The sequence below is a fragment of the Halichoerus grypus genome, chromosome 13 (assembly GCF_964656455.1).
Source record: "Halichoerus grypus chromosome 13, mHalGry1.hap1.1, whole genome shotgun sequence".
NCBI lineage: Eukaryota > Metazoa > Chordata > Mammalia > Carnivora > Phocidae > Halichoerus > Halichoerus grypus.
Window position 1 is genome coordinate 35172935 of NC_135724.1, and position 19356 is coordinate 35192290.

Consider the following 19356-nt stretch of genomic DNA (forward strand, 5'->3'; position numbering starts at 1 on the left):
ATGTATGCTCATAGCAAAAAGGCCACGTGAAGCTACAGAAGGCAGCCATGTGCAAACACAGGAGAGAGGCCTCAGGAGGAAATGACTAGAAAGGAAGATGAGTGAGCTTACATGAAGAATGGAAATGTACTAGATCTTAATTGTATGAGTATATATAATTGTCAAAGTTTATCAAAATGTACATTTGAGACCTATGCAGTTTTACTATATGTAAATTAAATCTCAATCAGAATAAAAGAAAAATTTAAAAACCCTACAGTTTTGATTCTCAAAGCAGTGTTGTTTTTAAGACCGTACTCTACTGATAATCTCTTTGACTCTGCCAATCAGTCACCATAAGGACTTCGAAGGGACAAGCATATATATTTCTTAATCACTGTAGGTACTGAGGTCAAAAGGTCTAACTGATTAGATCTTTATGGCTTGGAAATGGGGCAAAGATATCTGTCTATCTATTGTGTTATACTAATTCATTCAACAAATATATGATGAGTACCTACTACATGTTAAGCAATGTTCTTATGGGGATGCAACAGTAAAATACAGAGTGTTCATATTATAGTGGGAGAATATATAAAATATAAAAAATAAGTAAATTATATAGTATTTTGAGATACTTCTATTGTAGAGAATAGGAAATGTAGAGCTTCTGGTTTAAGTGATAATATTTCATATACAGCAACTTCAACTCTTAATGCTGGTCTCTCGCATTTGAATTCCTTTTTATTTTTATTTTTTTGTTTTTTTTAAGATTTTATTTATTTATTTGACAGAAACAGAGACAGTGAGAGCGGGAACACAAGCAGGGGGAGTGGGAGAGGGAGAAGCAGGCTTCCCGCTGAGCAGGGAGCCTGATGTGGGGCTCGATCCCAGGACTCTGGGATCATGACCTGAGCTGAAGGCAGCCACTTAACGACTAAGCCACCCAGGTGTCCCTTTAATTCCTTTTTAAAAGGGACTGAGCAGGACAATTTAATCTACGTGTCTGGGTTTATTCATAACCCTATACTATGCTTATCTTCTGTTTTCTGTTGATAAAGGCATCAATTTTTAACAAATCTTTTAGCTCAGACTTCTAGAAATCAGAAGTAATATCTTGTGATACCTTTTCTTTTTTTTTTTTTTTTTTTTAAAGATTTTATTTATTTATTTGACAGAGAGAGACACAGTGAGAGAGGGGAACACAAGCAGGGGGAGTGGGAGAGGGAGAAGCAGGCTTCCCGCCGAGCAGGGAGCCCGATGCGGGGCTCGATCCCAGGACCCTGGGATCACGACCTGAGCCGAAGGCAGACGCTTAACGACTGAGCCACCCAGGCGCCCCATTGTGATACCTTTTCTAATGATTAAACCTACAATAATGATGATGATGTTAATAATAAAAGAAACATAAATAAGTGTTCTTTAGAGGCAAAGTAGAAATGGCTTCTGAACTTTGGATACTCCAACTTGTTTATTTCTTTAATCGTGCCACCTATATTAATCCATCATGGACTACAAAGAACATTCACATCATTGCAAGCACAGGCTTATTTAGAGGAACAACTAGGAGCTTCAAGGATTATCTCTTTTCAGATGAGTCTATAATAATCCTCTTCCAGTAAAAGAAAAATGTGTTTGTGAGTGCCTCAGGGGCCATCAACCAGTGATAGCTGCTGTATATTATACAGCCTAAAAAAGCCCAAAGACAAAATGGAGGGCCTGGTCAATACCATCAGTTAAATACAAATTACTTTAGGTTCAGCCTCTCCTGAAGTTTTAAGAAGACTCAGAGATCCATGGAGAAGGAACAAACAGGCATAGCTCTAAATGTAGCAGCGGGCTTTGGGATGGCTTTTCAGCCTCACTTAGAAATGGGCAATGCCAAGCCCTGAGGTCTAACATTTCGATTCTGGAACATGTCTGTTCAGGGGCCTCATGGCCTCTGCTAGCCTGTCAGCATCACAGAAGAAAAATGCCCTCAGCTTCCAGGGCTCTTATGAAAGGGAATCAGTGATTGATAAGAAAAGGGTGGTTCGAGGCAAGCTGGGAGAGGAAAAAAAAAAAAAAAAAAACCACTGCTGAGTAGGGAGGAAAAAAGAGGAATGAACAGTGTGTGTTTCCAGATTTGTGCCTTTGGCTTAAAAGTTCTTGACTCAAGTTTAGATTTTCCTAAGTAATGTCTCCTTATTCCACATAGCTCAATAAAGGCAACTAAAATAGAATATTCCAAGCATTGATGACTGAAAAACAATTTATATTTTAAGTATAATTCTGACAATACTGTACATGTTGTTGTGATCCCAAGGTTGTTTCTTGAGACAAGAGTCAGGTCTTTCTTTATATATTTAGTATTAATAAAGTTGATAGAATGGTGAGGAGGACAGAAAAGGTAGAGGAATAAGAGACTGATAATAAAGATTAATGGTCCTGCAGTAAACATCCTATGTGGTACTTAATGATTAAAGACAACAAAAGAAACAAAGAAGAAAAGTATGTTAAAAAATTTAGACACACTAAAGAAGGGAACGCAATTAAGGAGACACTAAACCAAGCAGTGTGACTGAGGCAGTTAGTGCTAGGCCACTGGCCTTATGATAAACAGAGTGTCCAAACCCCTCGCAGCCACTTGTAAAGCCCGTCTCCCATCTGTCTGGGCACCACCGTAAATGCCCATGCAGCAACTGCTCTGTTCTGTAATCTGTGCATACCAGCTCTGCAATGAGTAGAATGACTCAGAGGGGCAACTTAAGCTCTTCAGTAATCAGTTAGACTGTACTTTGGCCATGGCTCCATATCAGAATAAAAGAAGAGAAAAATATATGACAATCTTTTTTTTTTTTTTTTAGAGAGGGACAGAGGGAGTGCAAGTGTGTGAATGGGGCTGGGAGGGGCAGAGTTCGGAGAGACAGAGAAAGAATCTTAAGCAGGCTCCATGCTCAGCGCAGAGCTTGATGCAGGGCTCAATCTCATGATCCTGAGGATCATGACCTGAGCTGACATCAAGAGTTGGACACTTAACCGATTGAGCCACCCAGGCACCCCTTACATGACAATCTTTCTTATAAGTAGAAAAAGTTAATTCCTGTGACATCTTAAAACAAAACTCTCTTAAAAAAATGAAAAAGTTTCTATTTTTTTTCCACTGCGACACTACAACCTTTCCCCACCAAAAAACAAAAAACAAAAAAAACAAAAAAAAAGGAAAAAAGTTAATGAAAAAAATAAAACCATGAGTGAAAACTGTTCCTGAAAACTTTGCAGAATTGTAACAGCTTTGTCTTGGCTAAATTGATTGGTATAGCAACATTATAAAATGACTATTAGGATTCATTGTGCACAACAGAAAGTGCTGAAATGTCAGCAGACTATACAGCAAAAAGTAATGGGTTCTGAACCCCTGTTAGTCAAAAATGATTTTGTTTCAAATTAGAAATTGATTTTTTTTGGACACAAGCCCTTTCCAGGCTTATAGCTTCCGTAGCTGGGCCCGGGAGAGATTAACCTCCACCACTGTAAGGGCTGGCCTGATGGTACCTTTCTCAAAGTGCCTTTTCAACTGCAGCCTTCTAATGTGGCTGTGGTCTTAACCAATAACACAAGTTATTTGTCCCTTTGCTATTACACTCTATTTTTCTCATTTTGCCATTTTACTTTAGTGCTGGAACACAACACAAATTTGTTGACAAGTTAACAGAAAACTATGTTAAGACTTGCAGTGTAACCACCACACACACGCCAGTTTTGATTGGTTCTCTATTCTCCAAAGTGCAATGACTAAGACGAGAATACGAGTTTCCCATCTCTCAAGGACTCACAGAGAAAATAAATAAGATTCTATCTCAGAGATGAAGTCTCCTCAATCTCATTTTTGTTTCTGGTAGCAAAGTCTACAAAGACAAAAGTTGTTCTAAGTTGTCCTGATGCAATGGAGGTCTGCAGAACTTCTGCCTTATGTCAAACAAAATGTATTTGCTTTTCAAGATGTGGATGGTTTCTCTTCTGAATCTTGGACTAATTATCATCTCTCAATTATTTGGAAGAAGATTAAACAATTTCTAGATTAATCATAGTTAAAACCAAAAATCATGTCAAAGGCGGCAGGTGATGAGAGTGTGGTATACAAGATCTTCTAGTAAAGCACTGCACATTTTTCAAACAAATAAATATAAGAGTGACTAGAGAGATTACAAAAAGTTGGTTGCTTAATACCAGAGGTGGGCAGGTGCCAGCCCAGTAAAAAAGGAGGTAAATATGTGGATGGAACTAGAGTGTATTATGCGAAGTGAAATAAGTCAGTCAGAGAAAAACAAATACCATATGATCTCACTCGTGTGGAATTTAGGAAAGAAAACAGACAAACATATGAGAGGGGGAGGAAGGAGAGAGGTAAACAAGCTATAAGTGACTCTTAAGGAGAGAGAACAGGGGCGCCTGGGTGGCTCAGTCGTTAAGCGTCTGCCTTCAGCTCAGGTCATGATCCCAGGATCCTGGGATCGAGCCCCGCATGGGGCTCTCTGCTCGGTAGGAAGCCTACTTCTCCCTCTCCCACTCCCCGTGCTTGTGTTCCCTCCGTGCTTGTGTTCCCTCCCTCGCTGTGTCTCTCTCTGTCAAATAAATAAATAAAACCTTTAAAAAAAAAAAAAAAGGAGAGAGAACAAATGGGATTGATGGAGGGAAGTGGGTGGGGGATGGACTAGATCAGTGATGGGCATTAAGGAAGGCACTTGTTGTGATGAGCACTGGGTGTTGTATGGAAGTGATGAATCACTGAATTCTACTCGAGAAACCAACACTGCACTGTATTTAACTACCTAAAATTTAAATTAAAAAAAAAAAAAAAGAAGGAAGTCAGAGTTAATGGTTGTAAGTAGGTAAGAGATATCTGGGGGAAGGGGGGAAGAGGTGTGTGGAGAGGGGGCTCCAAGACTTTTTGTGGCCCTTTCTTGCCTGTACATCACTCTGTACAAGGAAGCTCAGACCTGCTGCATTCTGCTGTGAAGTCCTTCCCTTGGTAATTTTAGGAGAGGTGAAGCCATAAGCCACTCCAGAAACAATCAGGAAACACAATTAAATTTTGACCACTTCGCTCAACATTTCACACAGTTATTTTATAATTGATTTTCTTTTAAAATATCTGTGACATCTGGGTGCCTGGCTGGCTCAGTTGGTGGAGCGTGCGACTCAATCTCGAGGTTGTGAGTTCAGGCCCCACGGTGGGTGTAGAGTTTACTCAAAAATACGATCTTTTAAAAAAAATCTGAGACATCTAAAGTAGGAAGAATTACTGGCACTTAAAAGGCTGCTGGGCAATAGGTTTCAGACTTACGAAGTTTTGTTTTAGCTACAATGTAGAATTGTCTATGACCTCTCCTTTACCCTTCCCATATTTCTAGTTAATTGAGGATTAACTATAGTTGTTAGAGTTTACTCTCCCAGCAGAAATTTACATTCAATTTCCTGTCCTCTTTACTCACTTTGAACATTATTCTATGCCTATAACCATACTTATTGTTAAATCAGCCTTACAGTTTGCTACCTGCAAAGAGGGACAAATCGGACAGTTTTTTCTAAGAGTATTCTAAGGGAAATGCTGATGCGATTCAGTGATCTAGCGGATGTACCACCTGTGGCCTTGCAGACACATGTCAGTTGGTAATACACTTAACTCTTGTTCAGGGTTGTAGAAATCATCTGGAGTTCATGGCTAGCACCCACCAGCACCCACTGGTCCCAGAACAGCTTCTCCTTTTGCTACTTATAGATGCTAAGCTTACCTCTTTGGGGTCGATATGTATCTTTCTTTTGACATGTCCATAGGGTATCATCTTCTGTATGTGATTGAAACCCAACTGTCTTCTTCTCCCTTCTATTGTCACTGCTGTTAGTGGACTCTTGGTACTTTTTGATGGACGATGATCCTCCCAGCAGCCAGCCATCACATTTTGACTTCAATAAACTGAAAAGAATAAACATGAATTAGCTGTAAAGAGCATAGATGGGGGGTGCATGATCACATAAAGGCATACAAATTCAGCATGGTTGAAATGCAATTCATGGCAGTAAGAACTTTCTTTTTCTTATTGTTTTATTGAAGTATAATTTGAATAATTTACCGAAGGTCTATTTTGTATCTTGCCACAATAATTTTAGAGAAGAAATGGTCTTTATCCTCAAAAAACTTATATTTGGAGTTGGGGAAATGAGACTCAGACCCATGAAACTGCTAATAAAGCCACAGAGTATGACTAAGAACCAGAATATCTGTAGAAATAAAAAGTATGCTAAAACAAGACTTGCATAACTAAAATGTTTCCAAGTACTAAAATTGAACATTAGGGATTAAAATATCACCAATTTGCTTCAAAATGCATTTGTGTTTCTCATTTTCCATTGTTACAGTATTTATTATGTTCGCAGAGTATGTACGGAGCAGTACAATGGGTCTCTGTCCTCACATAATTTCATTATAAAGTCAACAAGGCAAGTATGGAGTAAAAGGCATTTTAATGAAAATAAACACATGTACATATGTTTTTCTCTCTAATAAACTGTGTTCCCACCATTAACACATTTCCTCTTATAACATTTTATTTTTTAGGGAGAAGCGTCCCAATGATGTATGTTCCTTACTATTCTACCAGGCTCTTCCTTTAAACTTAAATTCACTACAGACTCATGACACTTTGGTTTTGTCTTCACCATTTCCAAAAAACAATGTGAGAGTCAAAGTGAAAAAAAAAAGAGAGAGAGAGAGAAAACATTTACCCAAAAAGTAGAGTCTAAATATTAAGATGTTTAAACTCCCCAGAAGCAGAGGTAATCTCTGGATAAGAATAAGTTGACAGAATATTATTAATCTCAGTGGACTCTTGACCAGGATTCAAATCATGTAAACCCATCCAAGTCATTGGGCTTCTGGTTTATGTTGATCAGAATTTTTAATAATGTTTGCTCATATCATAATTTACTAATAAAAACCAAGAAATTAAGTGGCTTTATGTTAGGAATGATATAAAGAAACAAAAACTATTAACAGTATGGCTTTATATGGGCATAATGCAGTGTATTAAATTTATACTCTTAAAATTTTTTTTTACCAGAACTCAGGGATCACTTACCCATGTAGTCTCACCAGTGGATGTGTATCTTAGCTCATATAACTTCTATTCATGGGACAGGAAAAGGAAGAGAATAAAACTACCTCACTTTGAATGTAAGATAAATTTACTTTAACCCAGAAGCTCCAGATGCAGGCAAATCCAAGGACTACATCTCTGCTTGTTCTTTCTTTCTTTCTTTTTAGAGAGAGAGAGAGAGAGAGAGAGAGAGCATGTGTGAGTTGGGGGGTGGGGAGGGGCAGAGGGAGAGGGAAAGAAAGAATCCCAAGCAGACTCCCCACCGAGCATGGAGCCCACAGTGGGGCTCGATCGATCCCATGACCCTGAGATCACAACCTGAGCGCAAATCAAGAGTCAGACACTTAACCGACTGAGCCACCCAGGTGCCCCCATCTCTGCTTGTTCTTTCTCTTTTTTTAAAGATTTTATTTATTTGAGAGAGAGAGAGAGTGCTTGTGCTCCCGTGCTTGCTCTCTCTCTCAAATAAACCCAATCTCTATCTCAACAGGGGACTTGGCTTCTAATTTCTTTAAAATAAAGATGACTACAAAAAATTTCTTATTTCCATCTTTACCTATCTACTATTCCTCTGTTAATGTCTCAGAAGAAAAATCACACCTTTTATTCATATTCTTGATATTACTGACCTATGCCCTCTGTGATTACGGTCTGTCAATTATCTCCTTTTCTTATAATTTACAAACTCCTCCTCTCAACTGGATTCTTTCCTAGGATTATGAACAAGATCAGACTTTTCATTAAAAATCAAAACCTAAGCCTAAAACCAGAAACTCTTCCCTTAGGTGGGAAAGTATAATACTCTGTGTCAGTGAGGGTAGGGTGCAGGGACAAGAGCACTGTAATACATTACTGGAGGAACTGCAAATTGGTATAGCCTTTTGGTGAGTGATTTGTCAACACAAAATAAAAATGCACCTACCTCCTAACAATTCTGCTTATCCTATGGAATTACATTAACAACAGCATGAGGATATTTGTTCAAGGACAGTCATTGCAGAATTATTTGTAACGGGAAAACTGAAGGCAAATATTCAATAGAAGATGTGTAAAGAAAAAAACTGATACATCCATTATAAGGAAAGCTATTCAGTCACTAAAAAGAATGAGGTAGTTCTCTACACTATTGTGGAGAAACTTCATGACATACTAATATGGAAGGAAGGAAGGAAGGAAGGAAGGAAGGAAGGAAGGAAGGAAGGAAGGGAAAGGAAAGGAAAAGAGAGAGAGAGAGAAAGCAAGCAAGCAGGCAAGCAATTTGCAATAACAGAATGTATAACATGACCTTATTTTTGTAAAAACAAAAATACATAACAAATACTTTTAAAGTTCTGGATGAATACATACCAAACCTGAGAAGAAGCAGAAATAGAGTGAGTGAGGGAATAGCTTTTATAATTTAATTTATATACTTCTGAATGTTTTCATTTCTTCTAATAGGCATGTACTTTTTAAATTAAAAAACAAAACCTTTTACCATCACCTTTACATTACCATCTCCTCTCTTTCCCTTCTCTGCCAAACTTCTAGAAAACAATAATCAATTTTAAAAGACATGCCTATTAAAACTGTTTTTCAAAGAACAAATCTGGTGGCTTTTTCTCTTTCAACAGTCTTTTTACTAGATCACTTCACAACAATTGACTCCTTTTTTACAACTTTTTATCTTGGACTTCGTAATATATCATCAGGATTGGTTTTCTAGTTTTAGGAGGCTTCTACTCAGATTCTTTTACTCGGAACCCCTCTACTTCCTTCCCCTTAAATGCAGACATTCCTCAAGATTCTGTCCTTTTCTTTCTTCTCCCCCCACTTAGCACTTTCTTAGTGATTCTTGCCACATCATTGTATTTTCAATTACGATTTCTAAATAGATTCATCTAGCCCCCAGTGCTCTCTAAAACTGCTGACCTGATCCAGTATCTGCCAGAAAGCTGTGAAGGGATGTCTTGTCATACCTCCCAAAGTAACTCCTGGGAAAGCAATTGGATTATATTTATCTTGAAACTAGTTTCTTCATGCTTCCATTCTCATTTAATGACATTGCCATTCTCTCAGTCACTTATATGAAAACTATCAGTTATCTCAAATTCTTGTTTCCTTGTGCCTGTTCAATAAATCACTAAATCAATAATTCCTTTGTATATTCATCAGGTATTTATTGAGGACATACTCTATAGGCCTGGTAACGTGCTATGGGGTCAGAGTGGGCAAACATAAAAAATAAATATTTATTGAGTACATTATATATGCTAGGTGCTAAGCATACAAACATGAGCAAGACCTGGTTCCTGTTCTCAAGTGATTTTCGTGGTGGAAAGAGACACTGAAACAGATAATTTTTAAATTTTTTTTTAAAGATTTTATTTATTTATTTGACAGAGAGAGACACAGCGAGAGAGGGAACACAAACAGGAGGAGTGGGAGAGGGAGAAGCAGGCTTCCCACCGAGCAGGGAGCCCAATGCAGGGCTCAATCCCAGGACCCTAGGATCACGACCTGAGCCGAAGGCAGACGCTTAATGACTGAGCCGCCCAGGCGCCCTGAAACAAATAATTTTTTGAAAAGATTTATTTCTTTATTTTAGCGGGGGAGGGGCAGAGGGAGAGGGAAAGAGAATCCTCAAGCAGACTCTGCTCTGAGTGCGGAGCCCAATGCAGGGCTCGATCTCATGACCCTGAGATCCTGACCTGAGCCGAAATCAAGAGTTGGCCACTTAACTGAGCCACCCAGGTGCTCCTGAAACAGATCATTTTTAAAACTGTATGATACATGCTATGATTCAGGGATACACAGGTGTTAATGGGAACACAAAGGCAGGGCACCTATCTATATTACTGAGGGGAAATTCTGGAAGCATTCCAACTAAATCTTGGAGGATAAGCAGAGGATAAGGAAGGATGGAAGGATGTTCTAAGCAGAAAAAACACTATGAGCAAATATACAAACAAGAAAAACATCATATATTTTGAGAACTGAAGGTGAGGCAGGAGAGACAGGGACAGGTTATTTCATGAAAGGTTTGGTTTCTCATATAAAGGGGCCTGAGCTCTATTTTGTAGGCAAGGCAGAGTCACTGGAAGGCTCTAAGGGGGAAATGGCATAATTCAACTTGAATTTATAAAAAACTATCCTGGAACGGTGCCACTTAGAAAAGGGACTATAAGAAGTTGGATGAGTCAGAAGGCTGCTGAAACAGCTCTGAGGAGAGATGATAAAGGTCTGGGATGGAGAAGCAGTCATACGAAATGAAGAGAGATGGTTTAAAAACCATATTTAGGATTTAAAATTGGTAGAACCTGACGAGTGTTTGAATGTGAAAAGTGAAGGGAAAAGGTAGTGAGAATGACTGGCAGAATTATGGGGGCATAAGCAATACAAAGAGGAAGGATTGGGAATGTGGGAGAAATTAAATGTAGCCTGAGGTACTTATGAAACATTTGGGAAGATATTTCAAGAAAGCATTTGGATCAATAACTCTATAGTGTTTTGCTACTTGGCTGGCTAACTTTAGGGTGGTGGGGTGGAGACAGAGTTGAGGAAGTACATACTTCATTTTCAGTGTTCTTGGTGAAGGAGGAGATAAATTCATTCCTGTGAGTGAAAGAAACGGGTATTGAGAAGTGAAGATTTGGAGTATGTATTGAGGGAATTCAAGATAGAAATGACCAAGAACAAGGGAAAAACCATCCTGCAATGTTGAAGGCCTAACAACTAGAAATCATAAATTTGTGTCAAGGCTCAGGTGCACAGATGTAAAAGCGGAGAAAGCAGCCTGAGAGCTTGATCCCGGGTTAGGATTTTATTGGGAGGGTGCAGCATACTGGTCAAGGTTCAAGTCCCACCCTGTGCAAGCTCTGATATTCTGTGCCAAGCTGCCCTCCTCTGTGGATCAGGCCCTACCACTGTATGATCAAATTAGTTTTGGGGTATGATGTAAAGTAGGAATCAAGGTTCATTTTTTTCCATATCTATATCCAGTATATCCAGTATTATTTTTTTCGAAGACTCTTTTTCCATAGACTTGCTTGATACCTTTGTCAAAAAGCAATTGAACATATGACTGTTTGGGTCTATTTCTGGACTCTATTCTGTTCCACTGACCTATTTATCTATGTTAATGTGAATACCAACCTGTCTTGATTATATAATTTTAATTAACGTACCACAAATTAGGTTCACAAGTCTTTCAATTCATTCTTCTAAAATAGCAAAGATTGTTTTTGCTATTCTGGGCCCTTCATATTTCCATATAAGTTTTAGAATGTTTGCCAATTTCTATAATAGTAGCTGGTATTTTGACTAAAATTGCATTGAATCTAATCTTCATTTTGGAAAAAAATTTGTATCTTCACAATATTGAGTGTTCCAATTCAAGAACATGGTATATCTTTCTGTCCATTTATTAAGTTTTCTTGAATTTATCTCAGCAGTATTTTATAGTGATCAATGTAGAGATTTTGTATATTTTTTTTAATTTTTTTATTGTTATGTTAATCCCCATACATTACATCATTAGTTTTAGATATAGTGTTCCATGATTCATTGTTTGTGCATAACACCCAGTGCTCCATGCAGAACGTGCCCTCCTCAATACCCATCACCAGGCTAACCCATCCTCCCAACCCCCTCCCCTCTAGAACCCTCAGTTTGTTTTTCAGAGTCCATTGTCTCTCATGGTTCTTCTCCCCCTCCGATTTCCCCCCCTTCATTCTTCCCCTCCTGCTACATTCTTCTTCTTCTTTTTTTCTTTCTTAACATATATTGCATTATTTGTTTCAGAGGTACAGATCTGAGATTCAACAGTCTTGCACAATTCACAGCGCTTACCAGAACACATACCCTCCCCAGTGTCCATCACCCAGTCACCCCATCCCTCCCACCCCACCCCCCACTCCAGCAACCCTCAGTTTGTTTCCTGAGATTAAGAATTCCTCATATCAGTGAGGTCATATGATACATGTCTTTCTCTGATTGACTTATTTCGCTCAGCATAATACCCTCCAGTTCCATCCACGTCGTTGCAAATGGCAAGATCTTATTCCTTTTGATGGCTGCATAATATTCCATTGTATATATATACCACATCTTCTTTATCCATTCATCTGTTGATGGACATCTTGGCTCTTTCCACAGAGATTTTGTACATTTCTTGTTAAGTTATTCCCAGGTATTTGATGGCTTTTTATGTTGCTGTAAATGCTTCCTTTTATTTTATATTCTAACTGTTGTTTTATATCTATTGTTATATGACAGTAATTGCATAGAAGTAAAATTGATTTTTGTATGTTGAACGTGAACTGGAATTCTGTGAGTGTGTTAAATCCACTTAATAATTCTAGTACTTGTTTCTGTAGGTTCTTTAGGATATTTCCATGTGGCTAGTCATTCTATTTGAGAATAAAGACTGTTTTACTTTTTCTTTCCAATATTTTTTATGCCTGATCACACTAGCTAGACCTCTAGTACAATGTAAATATAAGTGCTAAGTGTGGACATTCTTTCCTTATTCCTAAAAGTGTTCATGATTAAAGAGATGTATCTTTGTCCATACCCTCTATCAGCTTTCTAGTTTAATGACAGGCCATTTTTTCTCCTTATAATGTATGAGCAATGGAAGAGCTATGTTAAATGCTTTTTCTGCATCTATTTGAGACACTGGATTTCTTCTTTATTATGTTAATATGGCAGATCACATTGATTTTCAAATGTTAAACCAATTTTGCATTCCTGAGATAAACTGTACTTGATTAAACTGGATTATCCTTTTCATATATTCCTGGACTTAATTTGCTAATATTTTGTTAAGAAACTTCTTTGTTTTGCATTTATGTTCATGAGTAAGATCACTTTGCCATTTTCTTTTCTTCTAATGCTTTTACCTGGTTTAGGTCTCACAAAAGGAGTTGGGAAAGTTCTTCTAGTCCAATAATTCTCAAGAGGGGCAGAGGTGAGGATTTTGCTACATAGAGGACATTTAGCAATGTCTGCAGAGGTTTTTGACAGTCACCAAGGCAGGGTGGGATGCTCCTGGCATCTCATGGGTAGAAGACAGGGATGCTGTTAAACAACCTGCAATGCACAGAACGCCCCAACAAAATCTTATTGTGTGATCTGAAATGTCAATAGTGCCGAGGCTGAGAAACCCTACTCTCATCTCTGAAAGAATCTGTGTAAGATTGATATTATTTCTTCTTTAGATGTTGGGTAGAATTCACAAGTCTAGTTTTATTTGTAGGAAATTGCTTAATTAAAAATTAAATTCCTTCAACAGGCATAAGGCTATTCAGATTTTCTAATTTTTTTTTGGTAACAATTTTGATATATTGTCAATTTCAAGGAATTTGTATCATTTAGCTTGTCAAATGTGCTTGCAAGAGATTGTTCGTAATATTCCTTAATTACTTTAAAAAATATTGTTAGAATCTATGGTGACATCTTTTTCATTCCAGATACTGTAATTTTTTTCTCTTTCTATAATAGGTTCATCATCTTGAAAAGGCTTATAGATTTTACTCATATTTTCAAAACATCAACTTTTAGCTTATAGATTTTCTCTACTGCTTGTTTTCTTCTCCACTGCAAGACTTACCAAAGAGTGGATGCTAGAAAGTTGAAAGCAGAATAGAAATATGGAAGTACTACAAATTGGACAATGCTGGGAGAAATCAGGAGTTCTGGCAGAGAATGAAGAGGTACTGTTAATGTCCTTGACTTTAGCTGAGACAACAAAAGGTTCACATCCTAGACAAATGTTTATTATAAACCTCTAACAAAGCTTAAAACCAAGCTATGACAAACTACATAGGGAGGAAAGAGTTTGGAGATTGAGTCTTACCAATTTAGAGGGGCTTGGAAAACACCTTGGACTTTCCAGAGATCTGCCCTCACAAAGCATATAACCAAACCTATCCAAGTTCAAGGGGACTAGCAAGTAACTAAGTTGCTGAGAAGAACAAAAATCAACACTCTTCAGAGAATGATAATAAAATCCACATCTCTAAATGCATCATCCATAATACACAGGATATAATTCAAATAGCCAAACACAAAAAAGACAAAGTGTGACCCACAGTTAAGGAAAAAAAAAATCAATTAAAATTAACCAAAAGATGGCCCAGATGTTGGACTTGGGCAGATAGAAACTTCATTTAAATCAGCTATTAAAAATATGTTGATGGGGGGGCGCCTGGATGGCTTAGTCGGTTAAGCGTCTGCCTTCGGCTCAGGTCATGATCCCAGGGTCCTGGGATCGAGTCCCACATCGGGCTCCCTGCTCAGCGGGAGCCTGCTTCTCTCTCTCCTCCCTGCTCATGCTCTCTTCTCACTATCTCTGTCTGTCTCTCTCTCAAATAAATAAATAAAATCTTTAAAAAAAAAATATGTTGATGGGTATAAAGGAAAACACGGTCTTAATGAATGAAGAGACAGGCAGTCATAGCAGAGAGAGACAGAGAGATTCTAGAAAAGAACCAGATGAAAAATATAGAGCTAAAAATTACAGTGATTAAAACAAAAACTGGAAAAAAGGAGATGAAAGACCCAAGAATCAATAGAAATGACCCAACTTGAAGAACACAGAGTAAAAAAATGGTTGAAGAAAGAAGATCAGAGTCTCAGGGATCTTGTAGACAGTATTAAGCTGTCTAACAAACATAACTGAAGTTGCATAAAAAGAGACTGAAAATGAGATAGAAAAAATATTTGAAAAAATATATTTTAAAGAAATAATGACAGAATATTTCCCAAATTTGATGAAAAATGTTGACCTACAGATTACAGACAAACTGTTGAAAACCAAAGATAAAGACAATCTTTAAAGCAACTAGATAAACATGTCAATTACATAAAGAAGAATAGTATATTGACAGTAACCTCTTATCAGAACAAGGATGGCAAGAGGAAGTAGAACAGTATCTTTAAAGTACTGAAAGAAAAAAAAACTGTCATCCCATAATTCTGCATCTCATGAAAATATCCTTCAAAAATGAAGGAGAAATCGGGCGCCTGGGTGGCTTAGTTGGTTGAGCCTCTGACTCTTTGTTTTGGCTCAGGTCATTCGCGGTCATGAGATTGAACCCCACGTTGGGTTCTGCCCTGAGCTGGGCATAGAGCCTGCTTGGGATTCTCTCTCTCTCTCTCTCTCTGCCTCTCCCCCCCTTCTCACATACTCTCTCTCAAAAATAAAGAAATTTAAAAAAAAATAAACAAAATGAAGGAGAAATAACATTTTCAGATAAAAAAGAGAAAATCTGTTGTCAGTAGACTTGCAGTACAAGAAATATTAAAACGTTTTTCAAGTTGGAGGAAAATGACACAAGATGGAAACCTGGATCTATAGAAAGAAATGACAAGCATCAGAAATAGTACCTAAATGAATAAATATAAAAGTATTCTTTTTTTTAAAGATTTTATTTTTATTTACTTTAGAGAGACAGAGAGCATGATGCGGGGGGAGGTGTAGAGGGGTAGGGAGAGAGAATCTGGAGGAGACTCCTCACAGAGCACAGAGCCCAATGTGGGGCTCCATCTCACAACCACAAGATCATGACCTGAGCTGAAACCAAGAGTCAGACGTTTAACTGGGTGGCCCTAAAAGTCTATATATTCTTATGTTTCTCTCAATGTCATTAAAAGATAAATAAATGTTTACAGCAAAAAAGATAACACTGTATCATGGGATTTATAATGCACTAAGCTATAATGTATATGACAATAATATTGCAAAGAATAAGAAAGTAAATAAGCTATGCAATAGAAAAGTTCTTACATTCTACATAAAATGGCACAATGTTAGTACCACGTAGACTTTAATAAATTAAGGAAACATACTGTAGTCCCTACAGAATTCACTAAAGAAAATGCAAAAAAGGGATAGCAAATGAAATAATAGAGGGATTAAAAAAGAAAATGGAAAAAAATTTATTTTTCCCCCAATCCCCTCAAAAAATAGAAAAGAAGAAACAGAGGAACAAAGAATAGATGGAATTAATAGAAAGGAAGAATTAAAAGCAAAATGTTAGATCTAAATCTGAAGGTATTATTAAATTAAATTTAAATGAATTAAACACTCAAGTCAAATGGAAGAGATTATCAGACTAGAGATAGGAAAATGCAGAACCTAAACCATATGTAGTTTACAAGAGTCACAATTTAAATATGAAAGAATAAATAAATTGACATAAAAGGATAGATGGAAGGAGATGTGCCACGTAAATAGTACACATGGAAAATTGGAGTGGTTATATAATATTAAATAGAACAGTCGTTAAGAAAAAAAGTACTACCAGAGATAAAGAGAAATATGCCATTGTGATTAAAGTGGAAAATCATCAGACACACATAACAATCCTACATACATATGCATCTAAAATAGAGTTTCAAAATACAAGTAGTAAATTTGATAAGACTAAAGGAAAAAGTAGAGAAAATCACAATCATATTTGGAGATTTTAATGTCCTCTTATTATCAATTGATAGGAAAAAAAGATAAAAATTCAGTAGGCTAAAGAAGAATTGAACATTATTAACCAAATTGACTTAACTGACATGTACAGAATATTATACTCCACAGCAGAATATACATTTTTTTAAAGTAGGCTCCATGCCCAATGCAGGGCTTGAAGTCATGACCGAGATCAAGACCTGAGCTGATATCCAGAATCAGATGCTTAACCAACTGAGCCACCCAGGCACCCCCAGAATATACATTTTTAAAAAGTACACATGGGGGCGCCTGGGTGGCTCAGTTGGTTAAGCCACTGCCTTCAGCTCAGGTCATGATCCTGGAGTCCCGGGATCGAGTCCCGCATCGGGCTCCCTGCTCAGCGGGGAGCCTGCTTCGCCCTCTGACCCTCCCCGCTCTCATGCTCTCTCTCTCTATCTCATTCTCTCTCTCAAATAAATAAATAAAATCTTTAAAAAAAAAAAAGTACACATGGAATATTGACCAAGATAGATATGTTGAACCATAAAATAAATTTCAGTATATTTCAAAACAATGAAAGCTTACGGAGTATGTAATCTGACCGCAATGGAGTTAAATTAAAAATAAAAACCAAGTTATCTAGAAAAATCTCAAGTATTTGAAAGTTATGTAACATGCTTCTAAATAATCCATAGGTTAAGAAAATCCCAAGTGAAATTAGTAAATATTTTGAAATGAATGATAATGAAAATATAACTTATCAAGACTTGAGGGATACAGAAGCAGTGCTTAGAGGGAAAATAACTTAAATGCTTATTATTAGATAAGAAAAGTTTAAAATCATTGATGTAATAAGACATTTTATAAAGCTAGACAAAGAAGAGCAAACTAGATATAAAGTAAGTAGAAGAAAGGAAACAATAGAGTAGAAGTTCATGAAATAGACAAACAGAAGAAACACAAAGGTGGAGCCTTTGTAAATATTAATAAAATTGATAAATCTCTACCAATACAAACTATGAAAAAGAAAAAACTCAATTTATGAATGTTAGGAATCAGAAAGAAGATATCACTATAGATTCTACAGATAGTAAAAGAATATTAAGGATATTCATGAGTAACTATGCCATTATATTCAATAATTGAAATGGGATAAAATGCACACATTTCTTTTTTTTTCCCCCTTCAAATTTTTATTTAAACTCTAGTTAGTTAACATACAGTGTAATATTGGTTTCAGGAATAGAATTTAGTGATTCATCATTTACATATAACACCCAGTGCTCATCACAAGTGCCCTCCTTAATGGCCATCACCCATTAAGCCCATCACCACCCACCTCCCTCCATCAACCCTTAGTCTGTTCTCCATCATTAAGAGTCTCTTATAGCTTGCTTCCCTCTCTCTCTCTTTTTTCCCTTCTCATATGTTAATCTGTTTTGTTTCCTAAAGTCCACATATGAGTGAAATCATATGGTATTTGTCTTTCTCTGACCAACTTATTTCACTTAGCATAATACACTCTACCTCCATGTTGTTGCAAATGGCAAGATTTCATTCTTTTAGATGGCTGGGTAATATTCCAGTGTGTGTGTGTGTGTGTGTGTGTGTGTGTGTGTGTGTGTGTGTATACACATCTTCTTTATCCATTCATCACTCAATGGATACTTGGGCTCTTTCCATAGTTTGGCTATTGTTGATAATGCTGCTATAAACATTAGGGTGCATGTACCCCTTTGAATCTTTGTATCCTTTGGGTAAATACCTAGTAGTCCGATTACTAGGTTGCAAGGTAGTTCTATTTTTAACTTTTTGAGGAACCTCCATACTGTTAATTTTAGCCATTCTGACAGGTGTGATTTGTATTTCCCTGATGATGAGTGATGTTGAACATCTTTTCATGTGTCTGTTAGCCATCTGGATATTTTTGAAAAAATGTCCATTCATGTCTTCTGCCCAAAATGCACACATTTCTTGAAAAATATAACTTGTTAAAACTGACTCAAGAAGAAACAGAAAATATGAATAGCTCTATATTTATTAAAGAAATGGAATTCATAACATTCCCACAAAGAAAACTGACCAGATAGCTTCACTTATAAATTTTATCATATTTAATGAAGAAATATTACTAATCTTACACAAGCTTTCAGTAAATAGGAGGGAACATTTCTCAGCTCATTTTATGTTACTGTGTGATACCAAAAGCTGATTAAGTTGTTAAAATAAAGTAATATTATAAACTAGTATCCCTCATGAACATAGACATAAGAATCTTCAACTAAATATTAGCAAATCAAATCCAGCAATATATAAAAAGGTACTACATCATGGCCAAATGAGTATTTTTCCAAAATGCAATGTTGGCCTAACATTCAAAAATAAATCCATGTAAATCATCACATTAAAAGAATAAAGCAGCAAAACCAAATGATTCTATCAATAAATGCAGAAAAAGCATTTGGTAAAATCCTGGCAAAAATTCTCAGCAAACTAGGAAGAAAAGGGAACTTATTTCAATCTGATAAAGAGCATCTACCAAAAACCTATATTTAACATAATATTTATTGGCAAATTATTGAATGTCTTTTCCTTGAGCACAAAGCAAGGATGTCTTCTTTAACCACTTCTATTCAATATTTTATTGGAAGTTCTAGCCAATGCAGTAAGGCAAGAATAAGAAACAAATGGCATAAAGCTTGGAAAGGCATATATAAAGCTATTATTTAGACAATGTGACTGTGAACTTGAAAATCCTAAGGAGTCTACAAAAAAAACCCCCAAATCTCCAAAACAAAACAAAACAAAAAACCA

General features: G+C 36.8%; 1 protein-coding gene across 9 annotated transcripts in view; it reads right to left on the minus strand.

The window, feature by feature from the left end:
- KIAA1328 (KIAA1328 ortholog) overlaps window positions 1–19356 on the minus strand; it is a 355771-nt gene that overhangs the window by 60269 nt on the left and 276146 nt on the right. For all 9 annotated transcript variants that reach the window (XR_013443327.1, XM_078060413.1, XM_078060410.1 and 6 more), the window contains one exon: window positions 5754–5935. Coding sequence is in view for 8 of the 9 variants with exons in the window: in XM_078060413.1 (XP_077916539.1) it covers window positions 5754–5935 (182 nt within the window). In the remaining variant the exon portion in view is untranslated. The remainder of the gene's footprint in view (window positions 1–5753; window positions 5936–19356) is intronic.